This window comes from Macrobrachium nipponense, chromosome 3, assembly GCF_015104395.2.
Source record: "Macrobrachium nipponense isolate FS-2020 chromosome 3, ASM1510439v2, whole genome shotgun sequence".
Lineage (NCBI taxonomy): Eukaryota > Metazoa > Arthropoda > Malacostraca > Decapoda > Palaemonidae > Macrobrachium > Macrobrachium nipponense.
In genome coordinates this window covers 80,441,964-80,467,115 of record NC_087202.1, presented here as the reverse complement: position 1 = coordinate 80,467,115, position 25,152 = coordinate 80,441,964, and the positions used below count along the sequence as shown (strand labels likewise).

The 25,152-nt window shown below is 40.6% G+C and overlaps 1 protein-coding gene across 1 annotated transcript; it reads right to left on the bottom strand.

The window, feature by feature from the left end:
* Positions 1-3,650: 3,650 nt before the first annotated feature.
* Positions 3,651-23,882, bottom strand: LOC135221840 (ER membrane protein complex subunit 3-like). Its single transcript, XM_064259754.1, has 5 exons — positions 23,684-23,882; positions 21,944-22,044; positions 19,256-19,408; positions 6,190-6,351; positions 3,651-4,937 (listed from the first exon to the last, which is right to left on the bottom strand). The coding sequence occupies exons 1-5, from the start codon at positions 23,830-23,832 to the stop codon at positions 4,729-4,731; spliced, it is 774 nt and encodes a 257-aa protein (XP_064115824.1). The 5' UTR covers positions 23,833-23,882; the 3' UTR covers positions 3,651-4,728.
* Positions 23,883-25,152: the final 1,270 nt, after the last annotated feature.

Here is a 25,152-nt window from a genome sequence, read left to right as displayed (position 1 = left end):
TATTATGATTATCCTAAATATGCTCGCAATCTCACGATAGGCCAAGATGTGGTTTTACCTAAGTATATGACTGCATGCATACTAATACAATACGTATGTTCAGCTATAAACGAATCAAATTAAATAAATAAAAGAATCTATAAGATATATTTCCAGTCTCCACAACCACCTTCGTCTCTGTTGCCACTTAATTCAAGGGCACGAGACACGCCACTCGCATAATACCAAGTCGACAATACCCGCTAGCCTTGAGAGTGAACCATAATGCCAAAGGTGGATGAGTTTATGCTATCTTTAGTCTCGACAAGACGCTTATCATTTGATTGTTGTACATGATTAGAAGGCTACAACACTGATCTCTATATATCTCTCTCTCTGCCTCTCATACAGCCGATTGGACTTAGTCGGAAATGGCTGCTTAAACAAATAATAATATGTAACCTCTCTCTCATATATCCCGTACAACGATTTAATATTAACGGGGATTGTTTCTTATTTGAAAGCGTTAAAAATGTCACTAGTAAAACTGGTGCGTGTATGATCCATGATTTTTGGAAAAAAACATGTGCTTGATCCATTGATATTTACAAAAGATGAGATTATTCATGTAAATCTGAATAAATTTTAATCTCAACCTTAAGCAGCTGATGACTGGCAGATTATATTCTCTCGAGAATTATAGGTACTAAAATTACCTATTAATCTACCGAGTCTTCCTGCGAGTCTTTATGCTGTTGCTGTGCTTCCATACCTATTGGTGTTCTGCCTGACTGTTCTTCATCCCTTCTTATCTCAAGTGCAAACCATCTCGTACTCTGAGAACTCAGTTTTCCACCAGACTGTCGATGTCCCCATTTGCTACCAATTGCCTATTTGTAATATGAATTTCCTAATCATATAATCGCCTCTCTTCAAAACTTCTCCATTTTTCATGTGTGCCCATTTTCTCCCAAGCAGTGATAAAATACTGGCATTGTGCACCCACCAGAAACCTTCACTCCCTGAAGTAATGAGATTTTTTTTTTTACCACTGTCTAGTTTCTATCTTTCCATTTCACCTGCTTTCTCTTTTACTCCTCTCTCAACTTATGTTTTGCAGTCCAATGTATCCCTAGGGTAGAAGTGCTTTACCTCTACTAAGGCCTGGTCATCTATCACTACAGGGTTCTCAACTCCTCTCAATTTTCTATTTGTTCTTCTAACGACCATCAAAATATTCTTACTCCATATGTGTTAGCTAATCTGAAGACCATCTTGTCGCCATAACATGTATTTTAATGGAAAGTTTGATTGTAAATAATTTTCAAGTCATCGTTATCTTTGAACTGCTTTTAATACACATGAACTTTGGCCAATTTCGACTCTCAAAAAGGAAGGCAAAATGAATTGGAGTTAGAGGTGGTATGAGATTTCCTTTTGTCCTGTTTTTTTTCTTGTATGGCTCCAAATTATATAATTTTATGAAGTTGGTCTGCTCTTTTATTCTTAAGAGCAAAGCTTACATTAATCTACATTAATACATTTGTCTTTTGCATTTAAGCGTATATTTTATCATTTACAGGACATAAACATGTCATCTGCAACAGCTTCCCACCCGCCAAGGAGATTAACAGGGTATAAATAACTTGTGATCACCCTGGGACAACTTCTTGACATACACCTTCCCCCTAGTACCTTAAGAGTTGTCAGTTTGTGAAAATCGGACCAAACACTGAGAACAAGATCTGACATAATTCTCGCCTCACTCTACTCCGTCAGCTCCTCAAATTCTACTGATGAGGAGACATGCTGTTCATCTTCACCCTTCTCCATCATGTTCAAATAAAAACAAAGAAAAAAAGATTTGGCTACAAAGTTGCACTGTAATGAAAAGTCAAACCTAAAAAAAAAAAAAAAAGAAAAAAAAAAAAGAAAAAAGAACCTAAAGTAAAATGAACCTCTCACTTATCAACAACGGCTAAAAGTAAAGAGGGTCCAAAATTTTAACAAGTGCTGCATAGCAAAAGGTTATCACCCTTACCTGTTCTTCATCATAAAAATTTCCCCACAGGTTCATCAGAATGACGTATCTGGTTGGCGAAGACCATCATCAAGATCTGCTTCCAAAACCAATTTGACAAGAAGTACATTGACGATATGGGTACTACTGTGCTGACCCATTCATTTAGTTCTCTGTGCCCTTTTCAATGGAATTAAGTTATTTAAAACAAAGGCTGCTGGAAAAATGTCTTGACTGCTTGTTGTCTGAGATCTTGTTATAAAAACAAGTGTATCCAGACCTCAATCAAAGACCTCTGATGCATGCACTGCTTAACCACCATTGTGAGATTGTTAAGAATGTCAACGATACCATTATTAGCAGGAGCAAGAAGAAAAACCACCACAGAGTGAAAGCTGAAAAGCCAAGGGATGTGTGACTACCTTTGAAGCTGCTCTATATCAGTTACATCTACAGAAAATTGATGAAAAAAAAGTTATAAAAACTAGTTTTTATATTACAAAAATATGACTTTACAAGCAAACCTATTAATCATACAGAGCCCTCCTCCACTGAATATTCAGACCATGAATAAGGGCTCTATATGGTTGATGGGTTGGTGATAAAACATAAATAAATAGGATACCTATATAAAAGTAAATTATATAAAACAAGACCAAATTTAGCATTATTGAGCTGGTTTTGCCAAATACGAAGACAAAATGCATGAGATTAAGTCCGAGTCCTTGCCTTTAGAGGCTTGTAACACGATCTCCAGCCCCTAGGCTTTCAATGTTGGTCCAACATCTGCAAGTATTAATAAGTATGATCAAATCGAACAAGTGAAAATGTAGAAAAAGATGACCTTTCAAAATGAAAACAGCCATGTAATTTTAGGAAATATAAGCAGAAACGTCCTAATGTGAAAACAAAAGGAGAATGGACATCTGCAGAAAATGAGATACTTTAAACAAGACAAATTGGTGTAATGAAAATGATGGAATGATGGAAAGACCCAAGAATGACTAGAGGAGAGAGAGACACACACACAGAAACTAAAAGTACTGAAAAAATGAGGAAATGAGTAACAAGGAATCAAAATTTGTTGATGGCTAAAAAAACTATTGGTACCAAAGACAGCAAATGATACAAGAGGAAACCTGAGATTGAAAATATATAAGAAACTTTGATCAGAAAAGCATAATTGAGTTTTCAGTTCAGGTGAGCTAAAATTAAGACCCAACTCACAATTATGGGGGCCTACCTGATACCACTAAGATACATGTACGCTACAACAGCCTATGAGAAAGCAGAGGGGAACAGATGCCTGCACAAATGAAGAGGTCTATAAGACAGACTAGGCATAGAGAAATCATACAGGGAATGAAAAATTCCAAAGAATGGAAAATGAAAACAAGAGGCAGAGAGCATTCGAAAAAAAATCCATAAGACAATTAGGAAAGGAGAAGCAGGTATCTGAAGTTATTTGGTAGTTAAGAACACAAGGGAAATGTATAGCTGAAGGTTATATTTTCAGATGTTGGAAATTCATCAATGGAACACTTATTTTAAAATAATAGTTTATCAAAGATTAATCCCGTGAATTTTCCCAAACCATTCAATCTCAAAAGGCACGCCCATCCCCATACAGCAAACAGGGTAACCAAGAAAATTTTTTAAATACTGTACAACATTTATTTGATTTAGTGTAACAGAATATTTTACATAAAATGCTGTTCTTTTAGGGAATTTCACTTATGAGTAAAGTTCTTGGCTAAGCAAAATCTTACTTTCAGAGCCTGATGATAAAAGAGCACTAATATTTGATAATCTCACAACTACCTTTGAAATTCCTAGTTTCTTTTAATTGTTTTTCAATATCTATAACATTCATATCCAGACATTCATACTTGGAAGCTGTAAATAAATTCTAGACAATCTTATCAACTTTACAACAAACTGCAAAAGAAACAAAAGTACAAAGGAATAACTTGAAAAACTCCCAAAGTAATGTTCATATTTTGACCCATTACTGCAAATACTTTCATAAGTAATTTTAAATTCTATATCTTAATCAGCCTATATTTAAATGGGGCTTATCTTGTCCTAAGCAATGATATAACAATACTAAAAACCAAGAGACTTAAAATGTGATAGCTATCCTGTAAAGTCATTCATACAAAAAATACGCTATCAACTCATTATACAATTTGTAAGCTGTGTTTTCCATTCCCCAAGGAATGCAGATCCTTCAATCATACTATGAAAAATCCTATCAAAAACAACAATATGAGACAAAGGAGCTAAGTGTCCACTTGGCACACTTTGAGACCAAGGACTAAGTGTCCACTTGGCACACTTTAAGCAAAAACACGTAAGGTTGCTTGTCCAAACTGAAACTGTCTATGTCACTAAAAAAGAAAAGAATTATCGAATGAATAAGAACCAATTGTGTCGACACCAGAATGATATGACCTGCATTTTAGAGTAATACTTTAGAAATAACACAAAGAACTCAAGTCAGTTTGAAAGAGATGACAATTACAATAACTTCTTCCCATCAGGAAGAATATCCATTCAACAAACCTGAGATGAAAGAATATGGCTGTTTCAATAAATAAATAAAAAAAAAAGTTACATATAGAATTTTGTTATAACTTGAAAGAAGTAAAATGGGACTTATGTTACCGATACCTTATTACTCCCACTTTCTTAGTTACATTGGAAATCTTGTGGGAAGAAATTTTAGCTCAAGATGCATTTGAATAAGACTGAAGATCAAACAGAAGATCAACTTCTGCCTTTTGAAGGATGTCACTTTCCACATCTTTCAAAGCCCACTTATGTTCAGCTATTTCTAAAGCTTCCCACTCGGCTTTAAAAGCAGCTTTAGGATCTTGAGGCATGTTCATGGCAGCTCCTGACATCTGCTCTTCCATGATACGGGCCTGATCAGCCGCTAAAAGAGAAAAAAATTTCATTGCCAATACACTTAAATTACATTTAAAATCTATTACTAGAAGGTGATTTAGACAAGAATTGTACTTACAGATATCTTAAATCAACAAGGAAATGGTTTATTATAGTATTTTTCAATGTATGCATCATATAACCTAATTTTAGTAGCTTTTTAAGGTATATCAAACAAAACATAAATGCGACTATGTAATTGAAGACCTATAATTCACTTCGTTAGTTTTCTGAATTCATTAGCTTAAACAGCAAACTATGGTGGGATTTGCAGTTCACAAGTAAATACAGAAAACTATATACTACTGCAAAAATATTCACTGATGAAAACAGCTTTCATTTGTAGAGCAATTAGTACTTTAAGTAAAATGTGATAATGGAATGGAAAATGGGATGGAATACGTGATTTAGGCACAGAGTCAAGCACTGGGACCCACAGGGCCATTCAGAGCTATGACGACAATGAATGAAAATGGAAATTATATAAATAATGAGTTTAAAATAGATAGATACCCTAAAGATCAATGTTTAAAACGGTAAAATCGAGGGATTTGATTTCTAATTGAAATAGGTCCCATAAAATGTTGGCAAGCTAATGCCTAAGCATGTTAACAAGTTGTACTGAAGATGACTGAATACATTATTCATCTCAGTATAGACATGAAGTTCTCAGTTGCTGATAAATTCATAAAAGACTTTATTAAACCTTTTAACAAAACTGAAACAAGCAGGTGCAACTTCTTCCTAAGATTCACTTATTGAATATGCGATTTCCTAAGACTCACTTATTGAAAATGCTATAAAAACATTTTTCATACAAACCCATCACGCACAGAACAGCCCTCATTCGCAGTTCAATTTTCCCATGCACACATTAGGCTAAATAGCTAAAAGCAACTATTGTGGTCCTTGACACACACAGGGACGGGATGTATTAACTGTATACGATACAAGTGTTTGTATGGAAAAATACTTAAGCATATAAAAACTAGATCTGGTTCATCCAAACGCATCAAATGCTGGAGATCAATAAGGATGATGGTTACTTACTAACATTGGGCCAAAGGTGCATGTGTGAACAGTTGCTTATAGCTATTTTGCTCCTTTTGTCTGCATATCATTAGAAGAATACACAACTGGGGACATTCAGTCAGACCATGAATTAGGGCTCCATATGAAGGATGGGTTTATGATGAAACATTTTACATTTAAAGGCAAACATTCTTTAAATATAACATTACCATTATTTTCTCCAAGTACAAGGGTATAGATTGACCTCAGTCCAAATACATTCAGGAAATACCACGAAGCTGACGACACCCATGATGCATCCAGGGACACTAGCTCAATTCCTCTTTGTAACATGGGCTTGAATCGCAGAGTGAGTGGGAATGGCACCTTTGCTGAAAGGTTTTAATGACTTCATTATAAAACATAGTGAAAGTTTTTAGAATCTGCAAAAGATTAGTTATATATTTGTATACATTTCCTAAAAAAAAAATGTACAGTATGGTAGCAGTGTAATTACTTATGTATCTTGTGAATGATCCTGTCCTGAATTATAAATGTCAAAATAATTGGTTGTTGAACTTTCAGTTCATAATATGCTTTGCTGATCAAATATAAATATACTGTTTAGTGGAAAATATCACTGCCATCGATACTAACATAAGATTTTCTCCAATGAAATGTACATGCTGAAAAATATGATAAAAATAGTTACTACTATCAAAACAATATGATATTGTTATGATACAATAAAGTTTGTTCATACTTACCTGGCAGATATATATATAGCTGTATTTTCTGAAATCCGACAGAATTTTAAAAACTTCCGACACACGCAGTGGTCGGCCAGGTGGTTAGTACCCATTCCCGCCGCTGGGAGGCGGGTATCAGGAACCATTCCCATTTTCTATTCATAATTTTTATTTCCACTGTCCCCTGAGGGGAGGTGGGTGCGTACTTGATTATATATATCTGCCAGGTAAGTATGAACAAACTTTATTGTATCATAACAATATCATTTTGTTCACGAAACTTACCTGTCAGATATATATATAGCTGAATCCCACCGTTGGAGGTGGGAAGGGACAGAATAGAAGGATTTTGGGAAACAAATGCATGCAGATGATTTACATCTTGGTTTCACGTGTTAGCATAGCTGGCTTCGTGGTTACTGCCACGTAAGTCTGCTTGTGCTACTAGAGTTGCCAGCGAGGTAGAGACCTATATAGCTGGTGCACTCCAGATGATCTGTCAACAGGGGCGAGACCACGACGTGACTAGACCATATTGACCATACCATGAGGGCTAAGAAGTAAAATAAATATATATATATATATATCACCACCTGACCAACCTAGCCAAAGTTAAGGTGTTTTAACTAAGGCTTAAGAGTTAAGAAGTCGCCGTTGTCGGCGACTCAACAACTAAATTAAGAGCTCTTCCTAACCATTTTCTACAGGATAGGATGAGTGGTACTTCTTGCCCCCAAGATTGTGTCTGCAGACACGTATGGCCCTAGCGAGCAGCAGATCTCATATGCCATCTTCACATCTCGCAGGGAGTGTGAAGTGAACACAGAGTTGCTTCGCTAAAACATGGTACTCAGGATGTTGCTGAGTGCCATGCTCTGTTGAAATGCTTCCGAGGCCGCACCCTCACCTCGTGAGCATTCAGATAAAAGATTTCAAATCTTTGTGCAAACACAATGAAGGAGCATTTTTGAAAGAACTCCTTAACACTAAAGCCAGGGTGTTCTTCAATATGGGCAAGTCTGGTCTTTTTCGGAACACTGCAGATTGCCCGAATGACTTCGACTTTCTTTAGTCTTATGTAGATAAAACTTGAGAGACCCGACAGGGCACAGGACTCTCTCTGGCTCCTGCCCACTAACTTGTGCCATCCTTGCTTCTAAGCTCCTGGCCCGAGGACAAAACGGGTTTCCATTCTTAGGCCACAACGGAAGGCTTAGAGAGCACACAGCCTTGTGTTCTCTAAAGCCAAAACTTGTGACGATGGCTTAAAATCTCACTAACCCTCTTTGTCGTATCTAGGGTGGTTAGAAGAAGGCCTTCCTGATCACATGCAAGAAGTTAACAGGTAGGAGAGGTTCGAATGCTTTGACATCAAGAACTTCAGACTACGTCTAAGTTCCATATTGAAAGCTTCGATCTGGACATGCACAGTCAGTCCGTCTGTACTAAAGTCAGGTGACAGACCAGTTGACCAGTCAGACGAATCAAGGACAGCAAGGCTGTACCCTGAAGACCATAAGGCACTATTCTTTGCTGAAGGATGAGTGTCTGGACTGCCTGGGCGATTCAATCTAAGCAAACCTTGGGGGGTGTATCAACGCAACCCAACGTCGTCAGCGAATCAACTCCTGAGCAACTCCTGACTCGAGCTTCTGGTGCCAGGAGAAAGGAGCGAGGAGCAAAAAGGCGATTCAGTCCCGAAGGAAGAATGCCTGACAGTCCAACCTGGTCTCATGTTACACGATCATCGGGGGTGTATAAACGCAACTGACTTCGTCAACAAGAAACTCAGGGCTACTATATGTCGCCTGATCTCGCACGAGTGTCTGACTCCGAGAAAACAGGCGAGACAAAAAGTAGATGGTGAGCGAGTTTCGAGATTCCACAGAACTCAAAGATCGTGAAGGGCTTTGTTGTTTGACAGAAGCAAATCTCTGAGCCCAAAGGCCGTCAACAACATATTTGCGTATTCTTTAATAGTTGTGACTGCCAGCTTATCCCATTCTTCAAACGGAAAGGGAAGACGGTAATCTTATTCCTGTCAACATCTCGATAGTCTGAACGTAGTCAGACTCAGAGCGGAGAGGTTATAGGTACCTTTCGAGTTAGAGTAGACCGACTCTTTCGGAAAAGGTCCTTGAAAAGTGAACTAGGAAGGACGTGACCTCTGTGAATCCAGGATCCTGAAGGCCAACATGGGGCGATCAGCGTCATTGTCGCTCCCTGTGACGTCATAAATCCTCTTATTACATTTCCTAAGCAATTGAAAAAGGGGAAAAGAGACTAAACATCCATCCCCGTTCAATATCATAGGATGGCGTTTAATGGTACCGATCCCGGATCAAGAATAAGGGAGCAGAGAAGAAGAAGCCTCTTCGTCCTCAACATATCGAAGAGAAGAATGAAAGGGCGTCCCTAAAGTCTCCACAACTCTCAACATACTTCTAAAGAAAGATTCCACTCGGAAGTCAGTAGTTGCTGCCGTCGATCGAGACGATTCGTACGGACTTTTGCAATCCTGTAACGAACCTCTAGAGGATCATTACATTCTATGCCTGTTGTTATAATAGGCTCTTTCTTGTAAACTCAAACAGGGACCGAGAGAAGATACTTCTTAAGATATGAGAGAGCTGTGGAATATCAGAGTTGATCTGGACCACTGGTTCCAAAAACTCGTTTAGAGGACTGGAGGGACGACCGAATTGCTTCTACTTCTTTCAGATTAAGATCCAGGACATCTGAAACCCTATCCAGATGTCCGGCACCTTCTTTCTATCACCTCAGGTGATAGACGCACTGAGAGATGTTCAGAATCATTCCTAGATCTTGAATAATATTTCAGTTTCCCGGTAGGAAAAAACTGTGGAAGTCTGAATTGCAGTCTATTCAGGGAAACAAACTTCTTCAGGAAGGAAATGGTCCCCAGCAAGCTCATCCATTCCCTCCCCGAGTATGCTTACTTCCCTAATAAGGCTGCGCTTTGCCTAAGCAGGAGAGCATATAAAAGTGCAATGTTGCGGTAGACTCGTAGTTCTATACCGTGCGGTAACGAGCACCGAAAGGATTAAGAGATATCTCTGTTGAACATAGTAAGGCAAAACGAATGCAATGTTTATTCATTCACGTAAGAAATCCCCTCAATCTTAGGCTAAAGTCTGTGATTGTAGGACAGAGATACAGTTAGTCAGTCAATCCCGCAGGAGAGACGTAACCGCCAGCACAGAGATACGGTTAGTCAGTCAATCCCGCAGGAGAGAGAGACGTAACCTACCGCGCATGACAGCGCACGAGCTGGAACTGGCTCGGTTGGACTGGAGGACAGACACAGCAGCAGCTTACGAACGATGTCTCTTAACTTCATGTCTGGGTTGCCAGCTACCCTATTCTACGAAGAAATAGGTCCGTTATTTTTTGAGCAGAAAGAGACTCTCAAGCTGGTATATTTAAGCGAAACAGAAAACGCTAAATATATAGATGCGTTTGTGTCGTCAGAACACTACCATACAACGGTAAAAGATAAATCGGAAACTCCTGGAAGGCTGCAGGGAGTAACGATTAAATGTCCTTAAAATAATAGACAATAGACCTATCGGTTGCCATCCGAAGAGGTAACTACAGCAAGCGTATATGACTTGAACCAACCAGTAGTAAAATAACGCAAGGCAAAATATGATATTATATTACAATAAAGTTTGTTCATACTTACCTGGCAGACATATATATAGCTGAATTCAGAAATACAGCTACATACATATCTGACAGGCAAGTTTCATGAACAAAACTTAAGAGAATTGAAGCAGACAGCTCAAGCTTCTTATGTTACTGGACATAAGCGGTCATTGACGTAGTCTACAAGTCTATTTCTTGTACGAGTCTGCGAATGATGAATAAGAGCTCTTCCGAATCTAGTCAATAAGAGCTTATCCGCTTACGCAATATAAAGTTAATGAGATGTTTGTCAATGAGAACTAACCCATTTACGGGACAAAGAGATATTTTGTCATGAGGGGATACCCACTTACTTGACAAAACGATAGTATAATTGATCAATGGGGGAAAATCACCTGGAAATTTGACAAATCATAATCCAGGAAGTCGAGCATTATTATTTTTTTCGATTCCCCGTATCAATCGGGGAAGGGGGCAAGAATCCTGATAAGAGACTGGGCTTTCAGCAGGTAGGACCCCGATGTTCAACTTCGGCAGCGTAGTCCCGAACTTAGGAACTAACAAAATCTATCATCTGAAAAGCCCTTTCAGATGGACTAAAAAGCTTGCAACTTAAATTTATTGGCAGTATGGCAAAGGAAGTCCTGTCTTGCGCTTTCCTGAAGAGCGTCCTCTTGATGAGTGCTTTTGCAAGAATCCTACCGAAAGTAGTCGAGCGTCATGACGTGTAGGACGTCGAGCTTTTACATAACCCGTAACTGCCTTATCACAAAGTCTTGACTGCGGTAGAGCAAACGAGATCTTCCCTTGAGCTTTCCTTAACTCCTTCCACCTATGCGAAAAGCAATATTAATTGACAGAGACCTCTTGAATTCACGAAACCCGATGTCTTGCTGGGTTTCGAAGAAGAAGTTGTCTGTTCACTTTAAGCTTCCTCCGAAGCACTGCCTACTTCACATTCTTTGCAGGTGAGGTAGAAGGTATCACCGAAGGTAGAGGTAAAAATTCTTTAGGCCCAAATCTGAAACAAGAGCTTGAAGTGTTCAACAGAAACGTTCAGCCAGGCGACACACCTGGCGTGCGCTGGTGCACGCTCGGCGTCCACTGGAGCGCGCTCGGCGTCCACTGGCACGCGCTTGGCGTGCACCCGCGCGCGCCTGGCGTCCATCCGAGCGTCCCGTCCAAGTCGAGAGGGAACGCCTTCTTATTCTGACAGTAATAAAGCTCGGACGTACGCTCTCAAAAGCTTCCTGCTACTATGACTTCTTTTACGTATTTCTCGGTGGAAAGACGGACACGAGTTCAGGTGACGTTCGCCTTCTTACTTCTCACTGAAACGCATAATGATTGGAGAGATGAGAGAGAGAGGAACGTGAACGCGTACCTCTTCGATAAAGCTTCTATTTAGAGGGTCGCGAGTCCTTCCGAAAGCTCCACCCCCTGCACCAGTAGGGAACGAGAAGTCAATCCTTCAGGATTCGTGCACGCGCACGCACTTTGGCAGTCTGGGGAGTTTCATCAGATACTGCCGAAGGCACGCCAGATCGGTGGGGGTTCCTTGTAACCCTCCTTCGGCTTTCGACATGCTCCCTCCCCGGGTCCTGGGAGTCAAGCAGAGGTCCCGGCCTAGAGGCGAAACGAGGCCGATCTGGGTGCCTCCACTACACAAGGGGTATCACTGCACTTCACTTTTGCTCTCTAAAGCAAGCACTTTCGATTCTAAGTTACGAATCGAAAGAGTATCAGAGAAAGGGCAATTCCTCTACAGACACTATTTTAGGGCCCGAAGGCAACACTACAGGGTTAGGAGTAACAATTACAGAAGTAGCACTCTTCACAGCAATGAAGGAGAGCGAGCACCTCTCGTAGACATATTCATAGCCCGTAGGCCATACTATAGGGTTAGGCAAAATAAAGTCTACAGGAAGGTTAGCAGGTTCACTACCCTGACTTTTGTTACTGATTAATTGCGTACATACGAATCATACGTCTTCCTTACGGAATTAGACATGTTTACTGATTAATTGCGTACATACGAATCATACGTCTTCCTTACGGAATAGACAAAGTCTCACACTCCTTACATGACAAATCTCAACAAAGAAGCAAGACCCATACCCCTCGTACATACCAAGTGCGGATCTACCGAAGCTTTAGGTAGCCACACCCTATCTTTGCAGACAACCCCGTCTGAAACTAGCCTAACTAGATTCAGATATCTTATGCAAAAATGAATCAAATTAATTTAAGATAGCGTATGCCTAGCCACAAATGCAAGTAAATAAATCAAAAGACAATTAGGATACTTAGCGGCAATGAAGTTTCCAAAATCCTAAGACGGAGGTACTGAAAACACGTGTTTTCAGCACCGCGACAGAAAAATTATGAATAGAAAATGGGAATGGTTCCTGATACCCGCCTCCCAGCGGCGGGAATGGGTACTAACCACCTGGCCGACCACTGCGTGTGTCGGAAGTTTTTAAAATTCTGTCGGATTTCAGAAAATACAGTTATATATATATCTCACAGGTAAGTTTCGTGAACAAAATGAAATTTTCATTATTAAAATGAAGTTTTATTGTATACTTACCGAACAATTATAGAGCCGTGATTTCCACGAGCGGCAGGATACTAAATTCAAATTTAGCGCGTCGGCGTCGCCAACACTGGTGGTGATGACGTCATCTCCCTCCACTCGCGGGAGAACCAGGTACAACTGCCCAGGTGAATCCAATTCTTTCTGCCCGTCCGTCCACCTAAGGGGAGGAGGGTGGGTATAATCATAATTGTTCGGTAAGTATACAATAAAACTTCATTTTAATAATGAAAATTTCATTTTTATTGTAGTGTCTTACCGAACAATTATAGAGCTGATTACACATTTATGGGAAGGTGGGATTCAGTGGACCACTAGTATTTTTAAATGGTTACATTTATTGCAATACCAGTAAACACTCAAGGTGTCTGTTGTACCTTACCTTGTAAGAGAGCTACAGCACAGTTACTGCCTCTGGTCGGTGCTCTTCTTACTATTGTAGAGGAATTGGAATTTGCCCCAAAGTTTAGCCTCTACAGGAGTGGAATCCTTCCGTAGTTCAAGCGAGTCAAGGCTGACTGACGGAGGATAGTAACAACAAAGATTGCCCTTGCCCTGGGCTAAGACCAGAAATTCAATCATACAAAACATTTGTCACCAACACCAGATTTAAAACATATATACCCAACCATTGTAAAATCTGACCTAACAGACTGGTGAGTATCCCAGGTACTCAGTACCCCCAGCTTCCCTTGAACTCGACAACCTATTCAAGGTGAAAAGTTAGCATAGAGGTGACGACCCCTGTGCCGTTTCTCCCAACACCATGCCAGAAACCGCCACCGGACCTAACGTTTTACAATTCTCGAAAACCGTTTCTATCTCTTTGAGATAATGACTCGCAAAAACCGAATTCGATCTCCAGAACGTCCTCTGAAGAATCGAAGCTAAAGATAAATTCTTTTCTGAATGCTAAAGAAGTTGCCACTGCTCTACCTCGTGAGCTTTAACTCTCAAGAAACGAAAGATTGTCGTTCTCTTGGACTGCGAGTGAGCTTCCCTGATAAGCTCTCTAATAAAGAACGATATAGCATTCTTAGAAAGAGGACGAGAGGGATTTTGAACCGAGGTCCAGAGCTTAGAAGATTGTCCTCTGATACCCTTAGTGGCAACAGATACTGCTTAATAGCCCTGACTGGACATAAGAGCCTTTCTTCCTCCTCATGTCCAACCAAATCAGATAAGTTCCTTACCACAAACTCCTCGGCCAAGGATTATTGAAGGATTCTCATTTTTTGGCTAGAAAGGTCAAAGATACCGAAAATACAGCATTGCCTTGAGAGAAACCGACTCTTTTGTCTATAGCTGCGAATTCGCTGACACGCTTAGCAGAAGCTAGTGCAATAAGAAAGAGTGCCTTCTTAGTCAAGTTCCTGAGTGAAGCCGACTTCAAAGGCTCAAACGGTGGCCCCATGAGGAACTTAAGCACCACATCTAAGTTCCAAGCCACTGTATCTTGCGGGAGCTTAGTGGTTTCGAAAGACCTAATGAGGTCCGACAGATCTGAATTGGAGGAAATATCCAAACCTCGATGTCGAAAAACCGAAGAGAGCATGGCTCTATATCCTCTGATCGTCGAAGGAGCCAGTTTCTTAGAGTTCCTAAGAAATAGAAGAAAATCTGCTATTTCTGTTAAAGAGTCGCAGAAGTAGAGACTTTAGCACTTCTACACCACTCTCTGAAGATTCTCCACTTCCCTTGATAGAGTTTGTTAGAAGACTCTCTCCTACAACGAGCGATAGCTTCTGCAGCTCTTCTTGAAAATCCTTTCGCTCTGACAAGATTCCGGACAGTCTGAACCCTGTCAGAGCTAGAGCGGACAAGTTTTGGTGGAACCTCTTGAAGTGAGGTTGTTTGAGAAGCCACTTCTCTGGAGGAAGAAGTCTGGGGAAGTCTACTAACAACTGGAGAAGGTCCGGGAACCACTCTTTCCTGGGCCAAAAGGGAGCGATTAACGTTAGCGTTACATTGCTGTGCGACATGAACTTGTTCAGCACCTCTCTTATTAGACCGAACGGAGGGAATGCATAAGCTTCCAGACCCGACCAATCCAACAGCATTGCGTCCACCGACCAAGCTAGAGGATCTGGGACTGGAGAACAAAAGAGAGGAAGACGGTTGTTCCTCGATGTCGCGAACAGGTCTATTGACGGTCGTCCCCAAAGGCGCCAAAGTTTCTGACAAATCTTGTTGTCCAAAGTCCACTCCAGAGGTAACACTTGCTGTTGACGACTTAACTCGTCCGCCAGGACGACATCGTTCACGGACAAATCTCGGGACTAGCTGAACCTTCGCTTCGTTTGACCACAGGAGGAGATCCTTGGCTACTTCGTACAGAGAGAAAGACTGAGTCCCCCCCTGTTTCCGCACGTACGAGAGAGCCGTGGAGTTGTCGAATGCACTGCCACTACTCGGCCTTCTACTAAGCTCCGAACTGTCTGAGCCCTAAGAAAATTGCTAACAGTTCCTTTACATTTATGTGGAAACTTCTTCTCCTTCTCCGACCAAGCTCCTGAAGTCCGTTGATTTCCCAGTAGGGCTCCCCAACCTGTGTCCGATGCGTCGGAAAAGAACTGTAGGTTCGGGAGGATGGGTCGTAGATCTAACCCTTCTTCCAACCTTGCTCGAGAGAGCCACCACCTTAGGTCCTCTTTTATTTGATCTGTGACAGGAAAGGTAATCGAGTCTGGTTGTGTCTTCCTGCACCAAGAGGCTCTCAGGAAAAACTGCAGAGGTCTCATGTGCAGTCTTCCCACGTCACAAATTTCTCCACTGACTCAATTTGCCCAGGAGCCTCATCCACTGATTGCAGAACTTACCTTTTTGTCCAAGAACTCCTGAACTGTCTCCAGACAGCCTTGAACCCTCTTCGGGGACAGAAAAGCCCGAAAAACTTGAGCATTCAGAATCATCCCCAAATAAAGGATGCTCTGAGATGGAACCACTGGGACTTCTGTTTGTTGACCAGAATTCCTAACTTTCTGGCAAGATCCAGAGTTTGTTCCAAGGTCTTCATGCACCGACTCTCTGATTCCGACCGAGAAGCCAATCGTCCAGATAGAGGGAGATTCTTACTCCTAATATGTGTAGCCAGCTTCCTATCGGGGATAGAACCCTGGTGAAAAACTTGAGGAGCGGTCGCTAGTCCGAAGCAAAGCGCCCGAAACTGAAACACCTTTGCTTCGAACATGAACCTCAGGTACTTCCCGCCGATTCGCGATGTATCGGAATGTGAAAATAAGCGTCTTGCATGTCCAGAGAGACAATCCAATCCCCCTGTCTGATGGACTCCAGAAACCGACCGAGTGGTCTCCATATGAAATTTTGTTTTCTGGACATGCAAGTTCAGGGCGCTCACATAACCAAACCGGCCTCCAGCCCCCTGATGACTTGGGAACTACAAAAAGGCGATTGTAAAAGCCTGGAGGAAAATCCCCTTCTATCTGTTCTATCGCTTCTTGAGAACAACGCTCTTCCACTTCTGCGGCTAGCGCCAGAAATTGTCTGAGCCCGGAGAGTATGCCTGGAATGGAATTGGCACAGGTGAGAGCGAGGGAGGTGAAACGAGAGGAATACGATAGCCGAACTTGAGTACTTGCACTACCCAGGCTTCTGCTCCTCTGTTTTCCCATTCCTCCCAAAACAGAGCCAGCCTGGCTCCCACTGGTGCATGAAGAACCGAGCTTTCATTTGGAAGGTTTGTTAACCTTGCCGAGGCCTTAGAACTGAGGTCGCAAATTCGATTTCGGCCGAAAGAAGCGCTTGGGTTTTTCTCCCTCGAAAAGGCGCTTGGGCCAGAGGAGAAACCGAAGGAAACAGTCTCCACAGGAGCTTTAGGTCTCTTAGTAGACTGTGCCAGTAAATCCGAAGTAGATTTCTTATCTAGCGCAGACGAAATTGACAACACTACATCGTCTGGAAAGAGGTTATCTTTCACAAAAGGAGCAAACAAGAGAGCAGACTTCTGTTGGACGTAACCCTTTTAGAAGCAAAGGAGCACCAAAGTTGCCTTTTCTTAAGGGTACCAAAGGCGATGAGCGAAGCTAACTCATCACATCATCCATCCCTAATGGATTTGTCCGCACAGGACGAACACACCAATCCAATCCTCCGCTAACTCCTGGGAAAGAGAAGGACAGTCTTCGATCTTGGGCCGCTATAAAGCGCCAATAGTCCAATCAAGGAAGCTAAAGACTTCCAAAAGTTTAAATTGATTCTTTACAACGTGGTCCAACTCAGGCGCTGTAAAGAAAACTTTCGCTGCGGCGAAAGCAGATCCTTCTAGAGGAGTCGATTAAACTGGAGAAGTCTCCCTGGGAGGAGGCAGAAACTCCCAGAGAAGGACTTCCCCAGTTACATAAACCTATACCTCTTACGAAGCAACTTAGAGGGAGGGTAAGCAAAAAGAGCCTTCCCTAAGTCTCTTTTAACTAGACATCCATTTCTTCCGTCTCTTTCAACGAATGTCTAACCGCTTTAGATAGAACAAGTTTTTGGGAGGAGAGGGTCTGAAGTTTTCCTCCTCATCAAAAAAGTCGAAGTGGGGAGCGCGGAGCCGCTTTCTCAAATAATCTGGATAAGTTATACCAGAAGAAATCTAAGGAGAACGTGAATAAAACACGAGAGGTGATGTGAATCCTCCTCCTCTACTTCTTCTTCATTCTCCGATACCGCCGAAGAAGTAGACGGAACTACAACCGGATCTGAAGGTTTCGCCAACCACCCTTGGACTCATTCATCCAGTTGGTTAACACTCTAACTGCTTGCGCAAAGGCGCCAGAGACGAATCAAAACAGTTAACGTAGGCTTGGAAGAGCCTAAAATGTTCAGCAGGAGGCGGAAAACTACTTGCGCCTCGCTCGTGAGCCGCCGAAATTCGAGGCGAACAGGCGCATCAGGCGTAACAGACGAAAAAGCGCCTAAAGAAACACCCTTAGAACTGCTAGCTACAGCGCTAAAACCACAATCTCTACTAGTAGATGGAGCCGAAAAAGGCACAGATTGAGGCGACGAACGAGCCGCTAACGGCCGCGGCGCAACCCTACTCTCAGGCTCCTTATACCGCTTGACTGGAGGAGGCGAAGAATCGGCGCCTGAACGCCTCTTTAAGGGACGCGAAACGGGCGAATCTCGCCAAGAGCGCCGCGCGACCGGAGACGAATCGCTTGAATCATTCGAAAGGCGTCTGACCGCAACACCTTTCCAACGCTTACCGAGCCCTGTTGAGGCGCAACAGGCTCAACAAGAGAGGCGCCTGTCTGTGGGCAAATCCCGATCGACTCCCTTGGACTTCCGGTATGTCTTCTCCCCGGTGCGGGGGAGCTGGACAGTGACCTTTGTCTAGGAGACGTGTCAGGACAGACAGACGCACCCTCAACTACACTCTTACCTGAGGTCGCTTTCTCCAAAAACGTCTTAACTGAATTACCAAGTTGCAAAACCGTATTCGCTAGTACCGAAAATTTCTGATCTAACCTCGATTCCAGACTGGCAATGGTGTCGGAAGAAACTACACGGGAAGCCGGAGAAGTGGGATTAGTAGGAGGAATAGGAGGTGTAGTTAAAGGAGACATAACAATTTGAGGAGAAACAGAAGGAACAGATGCATCGCAAGACGAAGCAGAGCTAAGTCTACTTTCCCTAACGCTGCTTTTCTAATTCTGTCTTTAGCTAATTTCTCCGAGTATGAACTAAAAAACTTCCATTGAGAATCAGTCCAATCACTACACTCGTTACATGTTCGATCTGCTGAACAAACCTGTCCCCTACACTTAACACATTTAGTGTGAGAATCATATTCTAACTTGGATAATCTAGTTTTACATCCTGAGATGCAAAACCTAACTCCCGACGGACTAGAATCCGACATGGCAACGCCTAAATAAAAAGCAAAATAACAACAACGCCAAAAAAGAGTACTTCACCAATTCCGAAGATCAATTCCACCAGAAAAAAAGCGAAGCAAAGTCATCCAACCGCACCGACCACCGATGTTCACCGGACGCCGGCAGGAAAAGAATTGGATTCACCTGGGCAGTTGTACCTGGTTCTCCCGCGAGTGGAGGGAGATGACGTCATCACCACCAGTGTTGGCGACGCCGACGCGCTAAATTTGAATTTAGTATCCTGCCGCTCGTGGAAAGCACGGCTCTATAATTGTTCGGTAAGACACTACAATAAAAAAATAAATTAATGATACTACAATCTCTAAAACTGCATAAACAGCAGTTTCCTTATCCCCCCAAGATACAGTATTCCCTACATGACGAAAATTCCACTTACTGGTCACAAACCCAGAAAAAGTCCAGTTAATCCAGCCACCAATGGCAATCATAGGCACAACATTTGTCAGCTGTCCTTTCAGCATTTCTACCATCATGTTGGGGTCAGTCATAGGCTGTGGTGCTGCTGGTCTTTTCACATTTTTCAGGTATCCTAAAAAAAAATTAATAAAATCTTAATTTAAAACTTCTCTTACATAGAATTGAGAACACGCTGACAAAAATTATTTGGTCTAAATAAACACTGAACTTAGAATTGAATTCCTAAGCAAGTTTGAACTACACACTTTAAAAGCGCTTATTTTGGAGTCCTTTAGTACTGCTAACTCTGTATGTGGTACTACTAGTGGTTACAATAACTTTTCATCACTTAAAAATACAGGCAGTCCCCAGGTTATGATGGGTTCAGCTTATGACGTTTTGAGGTCATGATGCTTTTCAATAATATTCATCAGAAATTATTTCCTGGTTTGCAACACAAGTTTCAGGGTTACATCACTTTCAATTCTGTTCCGATGGAAGACACGTCTCCAAAAAAGCAAAATAATCAATATATGAAGGTTTTTGGATGAAAAATGCATTAAAAATGCAGCATTAAAAGTAAGGTTTTATTATTACGACTGCGGGTAGGGAATAACTCTTACTTTAGTGCTGTTCAATACACAACTAAGCATGAAACTGTTACTAACTTGCTAAACAAACAATAAACAATCATGGTATAGGTAATATTTACTTCATATCATGGCATACTTTATCCTGGTGAGGCGAGGGTAACGAGAAAAACAGGATTTTGTATTAGTCAATCTACATCATCATATGGATAAGAATTTTTTTTTTAAAGATTCTAAAAATGCTTCTTTAGAGGGATTGTAAGATAACAGAATGCTGTGCTCTGCAAAGTCTGGGTGCATGTACTACCTTATTATATCATTACTAAAGAAAATCCCATCAAACTTTTTACAGTATCTGTCACAAAATGTTGCCCACATACAGGCACGTTTAATACTGTAGCACCTCAATTTAACACAACACTTTGGCGTCTGGCTTTCTGATAAGTAATATAGTCCCTCTATTATAGCTTATACTTTAGTATTTTCTAGAATTTTTCTAAATAAATCCTCAATAGCTCTCAACCTAAATGAACCTGTACTTTACATATTATATTAAATTTATGAGATTTATTTATAAAGTATGACGTTAAATGGTAAGAAGCAATAAACAACAGTAATAATGTAGCTGATAAGTACAGAAGTCTCCTAACTAGAGGTTATACGTGTCCTCTAAACCTTGAAATAACACATCAATATTTATTTTTAGCTATCAACAGATGACTATCGTAAACAAAGGTTTTCTATTTCACACAAACACACAACAAAGTAAAACAGTACAGGCAGCCCCTGGTTTACGGCGATCCGGTTTTAAGGGGCTTGTTTAGTGATGCCGTTAACTGGATTTCCATAGCCAATCTCTGGCTAGCAGCGCCGATATCTAGTTAACCCCTTCTTTACCGGGTGGGTGAGCAGAATGTAAACATTGCGTTTGCTGCCGAACTGAATCTCTCGGTAGTGACTCAAGTTTGGAGGGGTGCCGATCGTAAAAATATTTGCCAAAAATACACTAATCAAGACAGGCTAATGAAATTATCAGGTATTATTAGCACTATAATAACGCATATTCTCTGTTAGTTTTATCATCCTACAGGGAAAATAAATGATTTTATGAAAAAAAATGTGAAACTCAGTGTCCCTTGTACAAGGGACACTGGTGGTCGGTGAGAAAACTACGGTCTTGAATAGAAATTCGGTCTTACAGAATGTTGGTATATCGCACCTGGAACATGCACATAAAGTATTATCAAAATAGAACCGTAAATAAGCACGTAATAACAAAAAAAAGAGCAAAAACTAAAGCGAAAGCCCCGCCAATATGGAAATCGCAAATTTTATAGTATATCTTTCAAAAATTGGTCAATGTCATTTTCTACGTTTTCTAAGATTAGTTTCATCACAGAAAACAACTTTAGGGGCATCAGGGGTATCTAAACTAATTTTTCAAGTTTCTTGTCCTCAGAAAAAATCGCTTTTTCTCTGGTTTGGTTTTTTTATATATATAAAGTTACTATAAGGCTTTATTTCTACCTTCATTTATCTGGTGTTCATATCTTTTATTTGTAAAATGTAATGTGAATAAATAAATAAATACAGTAAATGATGATACAACTGGTTTTTTACTTGGGTAGAAGTTATTACATGTTTACGCTTGTCTGGTTTTGTGATTTTTTGTCGAGACGCAGTTCATCTGTCACCTACACACTACTATAAGCAATAATAATATTTTTTTGGGTTCATCATACGTCTGGCATCGTGTCATACTGTTTATTTTGCTCCAAACTCTTCAAACCGAAATTACAGAATGATTGGAAGTCCCTATCTGAAAAGAGGAGTTTTGGTGGTACTACGCATACCACCTTTATGCACCCGGTGCGGTGTAGTAGACTTGAATGGTGGTACCCACCTACCTCCAAACAAACTTTCGGTAATGAAGAGGTTAAGAGCAGGTTATTAATGGTGTTACTGCAAATTTTCAGTTACTAGTGGCAATTTTCGGCTAGCGCATTGACTGGGAACCGAACCCCCGCCATTAACCAGGGACTACCAGTACAACATTAAGATGATATTGCAGTACTTACCCGATTCTTCATTATTGAAAAAGTGTCTTCTCATCAGAAAAGACTGCTTTGGGAGGTACTTTCCATTCTCACGCAACATTCTTGCTCTTATCATGGCTTGGCTGGAAAGGAGATAGAATACAGTGCAAAGATTATATGGACTAAAGGAAGCATGACAATTGCTATAAGTAGTGTAGAGTACAAACTTGGTGAATATAGCTTGCTTTTTTTCAATGTACTTTAAAGCAGTTACAAAACCTTTTCAGCACATTCTACACTCATAAAGCATGGCCTTAACTGCATGCAAAACATGAGAAAACCATTACTAGTTACGTGATAGAAAAGAAACAACTGCACTAACCATCTGAACTTACAAAAAAAAAAAAAAAAAAATACACTACAGTAATTAGAATAATAGCACAGTAATTATATTATATGGTGGATAAATTTCTTTCCAGCCTGTAACTTTGTAATGATTATGGATGTATGATAATGACAACTTTTTGTTAAATTCTTTCATTATTCTGGTCATCCTTTACATTTAAATTTTACCAGACTATACCAGTTCCATTGTACTACTGTATGAACTCCCCTGTGCTTAACCTAACAAAAAGACATTGCACGATTCCTTTCCTGCACTCCATTCCTTCACAGTGTGCAACAGCAAGTCATCAGGGCTAGTTTTAAATTGTTTATATACTATAAACTGATCTATCAAAGTCTCACCAGACGTTTTCATCAAACCACCCTTTAGACGAACTATATATCTGAGAGACCATGAGACGTATCACAGTTGTTCACTATTGCAGTTCCCTATTATAAAACTACTAAAACTACTACTTTTCCAACCATTTGAGCTAACCTACTATGTTTGGTGTGATTACATAGTTTTCTTTTGAGGGGAATCACTAGGTGTGTTGCACTATCACAAGAGATCCCAGTTCCTACCAATATTTTTTTTTAATTGCAAGTAACCCTATAGGAGGCAAATTATCTTATGTAGGTATTTGGCCTGCCACACCTTAAGCCTAGCCTTGGATTAGCTATGAAACATATTGGACAGGGTCCATAACTACCATAGGACACACAGGAATGGGTCCTAACTACAGTTGGACACAGGAATGGATCTGAACTACTGCAGGATACATAGGAATGGATCATAACTACCGTTGGAAACAGGAATGGATCTTAAATACTGTAGGACACACAGGAATGGATCTTAAATACCGTAGGACACACAGGAATGGGTTCTAGCCTAAATACAGTAGGGCACAGGAATGGATCTGAACTACTGCAGGATACATAGGAATGGATCCTAACTATTACCTACTACCTACCGTAGGACACACAGGAATGGATCAAACTACCGTAGGACACACAGGAATGGATCTTAACTAGCCTACTAGATACCTAACTTCTGTAGGATACACAGGAATGGGTCCTAACTATAGTAGGGCACAGGAGTGGATTTAAACTATTGTACGACACACAGGAATGGATCCTAACTACGGTAGGCCACAAAGGAATGGATCATAAAGAACTACCTAGGTAGGTAGGTAGGCTAGCTAGGTAGCTAACCTACCGTAGGACACAGAAATGGATCCTAACTACCGTAGAACACACAAAAACAGTTCCTAACTACCTTAGGACACGGAAACGGGTTCTAGCTACCGTAATTACACACGGGAATGATTCCTACCGTAAGGCACAATTGGTAGGTAGCCTAATGTATGGTCCTCTACGCCAATCCATCCAACTCACCTGTCTTGCACCTGCTGCAGATCTACTTTCTTTTGAGTCGATATAAGAACACTAACATAATGTCTGACTATTCCGCACAGAAATGTGATCAGCACGATGGGTAAAAACACCCATATTCTTATATCCGAATCCAGCAGTAACTCCGCCATGGTTTACTATAGACAGAGGTTCCTGCTGTCATTCATTGGCGAATAACAGACGTGAGATTTAAAACATAGAATGAGGTGTTGACAGAAAATGACTAAGATTATGGTCATACAAAAATGGCAACTATTCCAATTTCCAATCAAATTTTGAAAATACTTCATTCGTATCTTGCTTCCGACGCAGATGTACGAATGAATGGATGACCATATGAAATTTATGCCAAATGGCCCTCGCTGGAGCCGAGGAAACAATTCAGTGCCACTGGTACGAGATTTTGAGTAATACTTACATAAGAGGAAGTAGTACTGTGTACAGATTAAGAAAAGGAGTACTACCCTTGTTAAGTACATTCCATTTTGTATAAAATGACTGGATTGCGACTTGTAATACAGAGACACGAAAGAACACAATTTAAGCTCTTTACACATGGCACCTAATTTTATTTCTTTAGAAATGACATCTAGGATATACAAATGAAAACAAGTCAATTGTGGTTCTATTAGTGTTACTAAATGGATGGCATTGAAGCAATAGATACAAAAAACAATTTATGTTGATGGGGAAGAAAAAACAGCAAATGTTTACAATAATCTGGTCCAGATGACCAGATCACTGGTCAAGTGCATGACCTGTTATAGGCCTACAGCTGTATTGTAATTATTTACCTCTCTGCAAGGGATACTGGTTTCATTTAAGAAATGTCACACCCTCGTTAGAAAATATTCTTGATTGCTGTTCTATTGAGAAACTTGTGGTTGACTGAAGTATATTAACTCTGTGTATCATAAGCTACCTGATATAATAGTATTAATGAATCTGTAAAATATAGGCAAAGATCTCGGGGTAGAATAACCTCAGTATTGCTTGTGTTGCACTTGCTGCTTACCAAAGATAGAATGATTATTGAAATATGTGTTATAACTCATCAAGCTATCAGGAGTTTTGTATTCAACGACAGTTCAAAGATTTCCAGTGCAGAATGCAGCCAACGAATGGGTTACACAAGACTATAAGCTAATGATGTTCTCAGGTAATCAAGCCTTCAGATTTCCAGCTGTAAGATCGTACAGATGGTTCATTCTTGATATTGGGGGGCATGAAAATTGCAATCTTTTCAAGGAACAATTGAAAAGTTTTTTTCTGAGCGTTATTATAGTGTGCATTCAATAATTAATATGGAGTGTGTTGCATAATTATCTATCTGCCAACGTACAGGATGTCCATAAGTCCCAGTACGATTACAAGTACTTATTGCTCAGAAACAATGATAACATAGAGCAATGCAGTTTTTTTTCCTGTAGAATGATCTACATTTCTTCAAG

Excerpts from the sequence above, each read along its gene's own strand:
- LOC135221840 (XM_064259754.1), bottom strand. The coding sequence starts at position 23,832 with ATGGCGGAGTTACTGCTGGATTCGGATATAAGAATATGGGTGTTTTTA. Across the intron at positions 19,409-21,943 it reads TTTCAATAATGAAGAATCGG|GATACCTGAAAAATGTGAAA; the intron begins GTAAGTACTGCA and ends ATTTTTTTTTAG. Across the intron at positions 4,938-6,189 it reads TGTACTTGGAGAAAATAATG|CGGCTGATCAGGCCCGTATC; the intron begins GTAATGTTATAT and ends TTTCTCTTTTAG.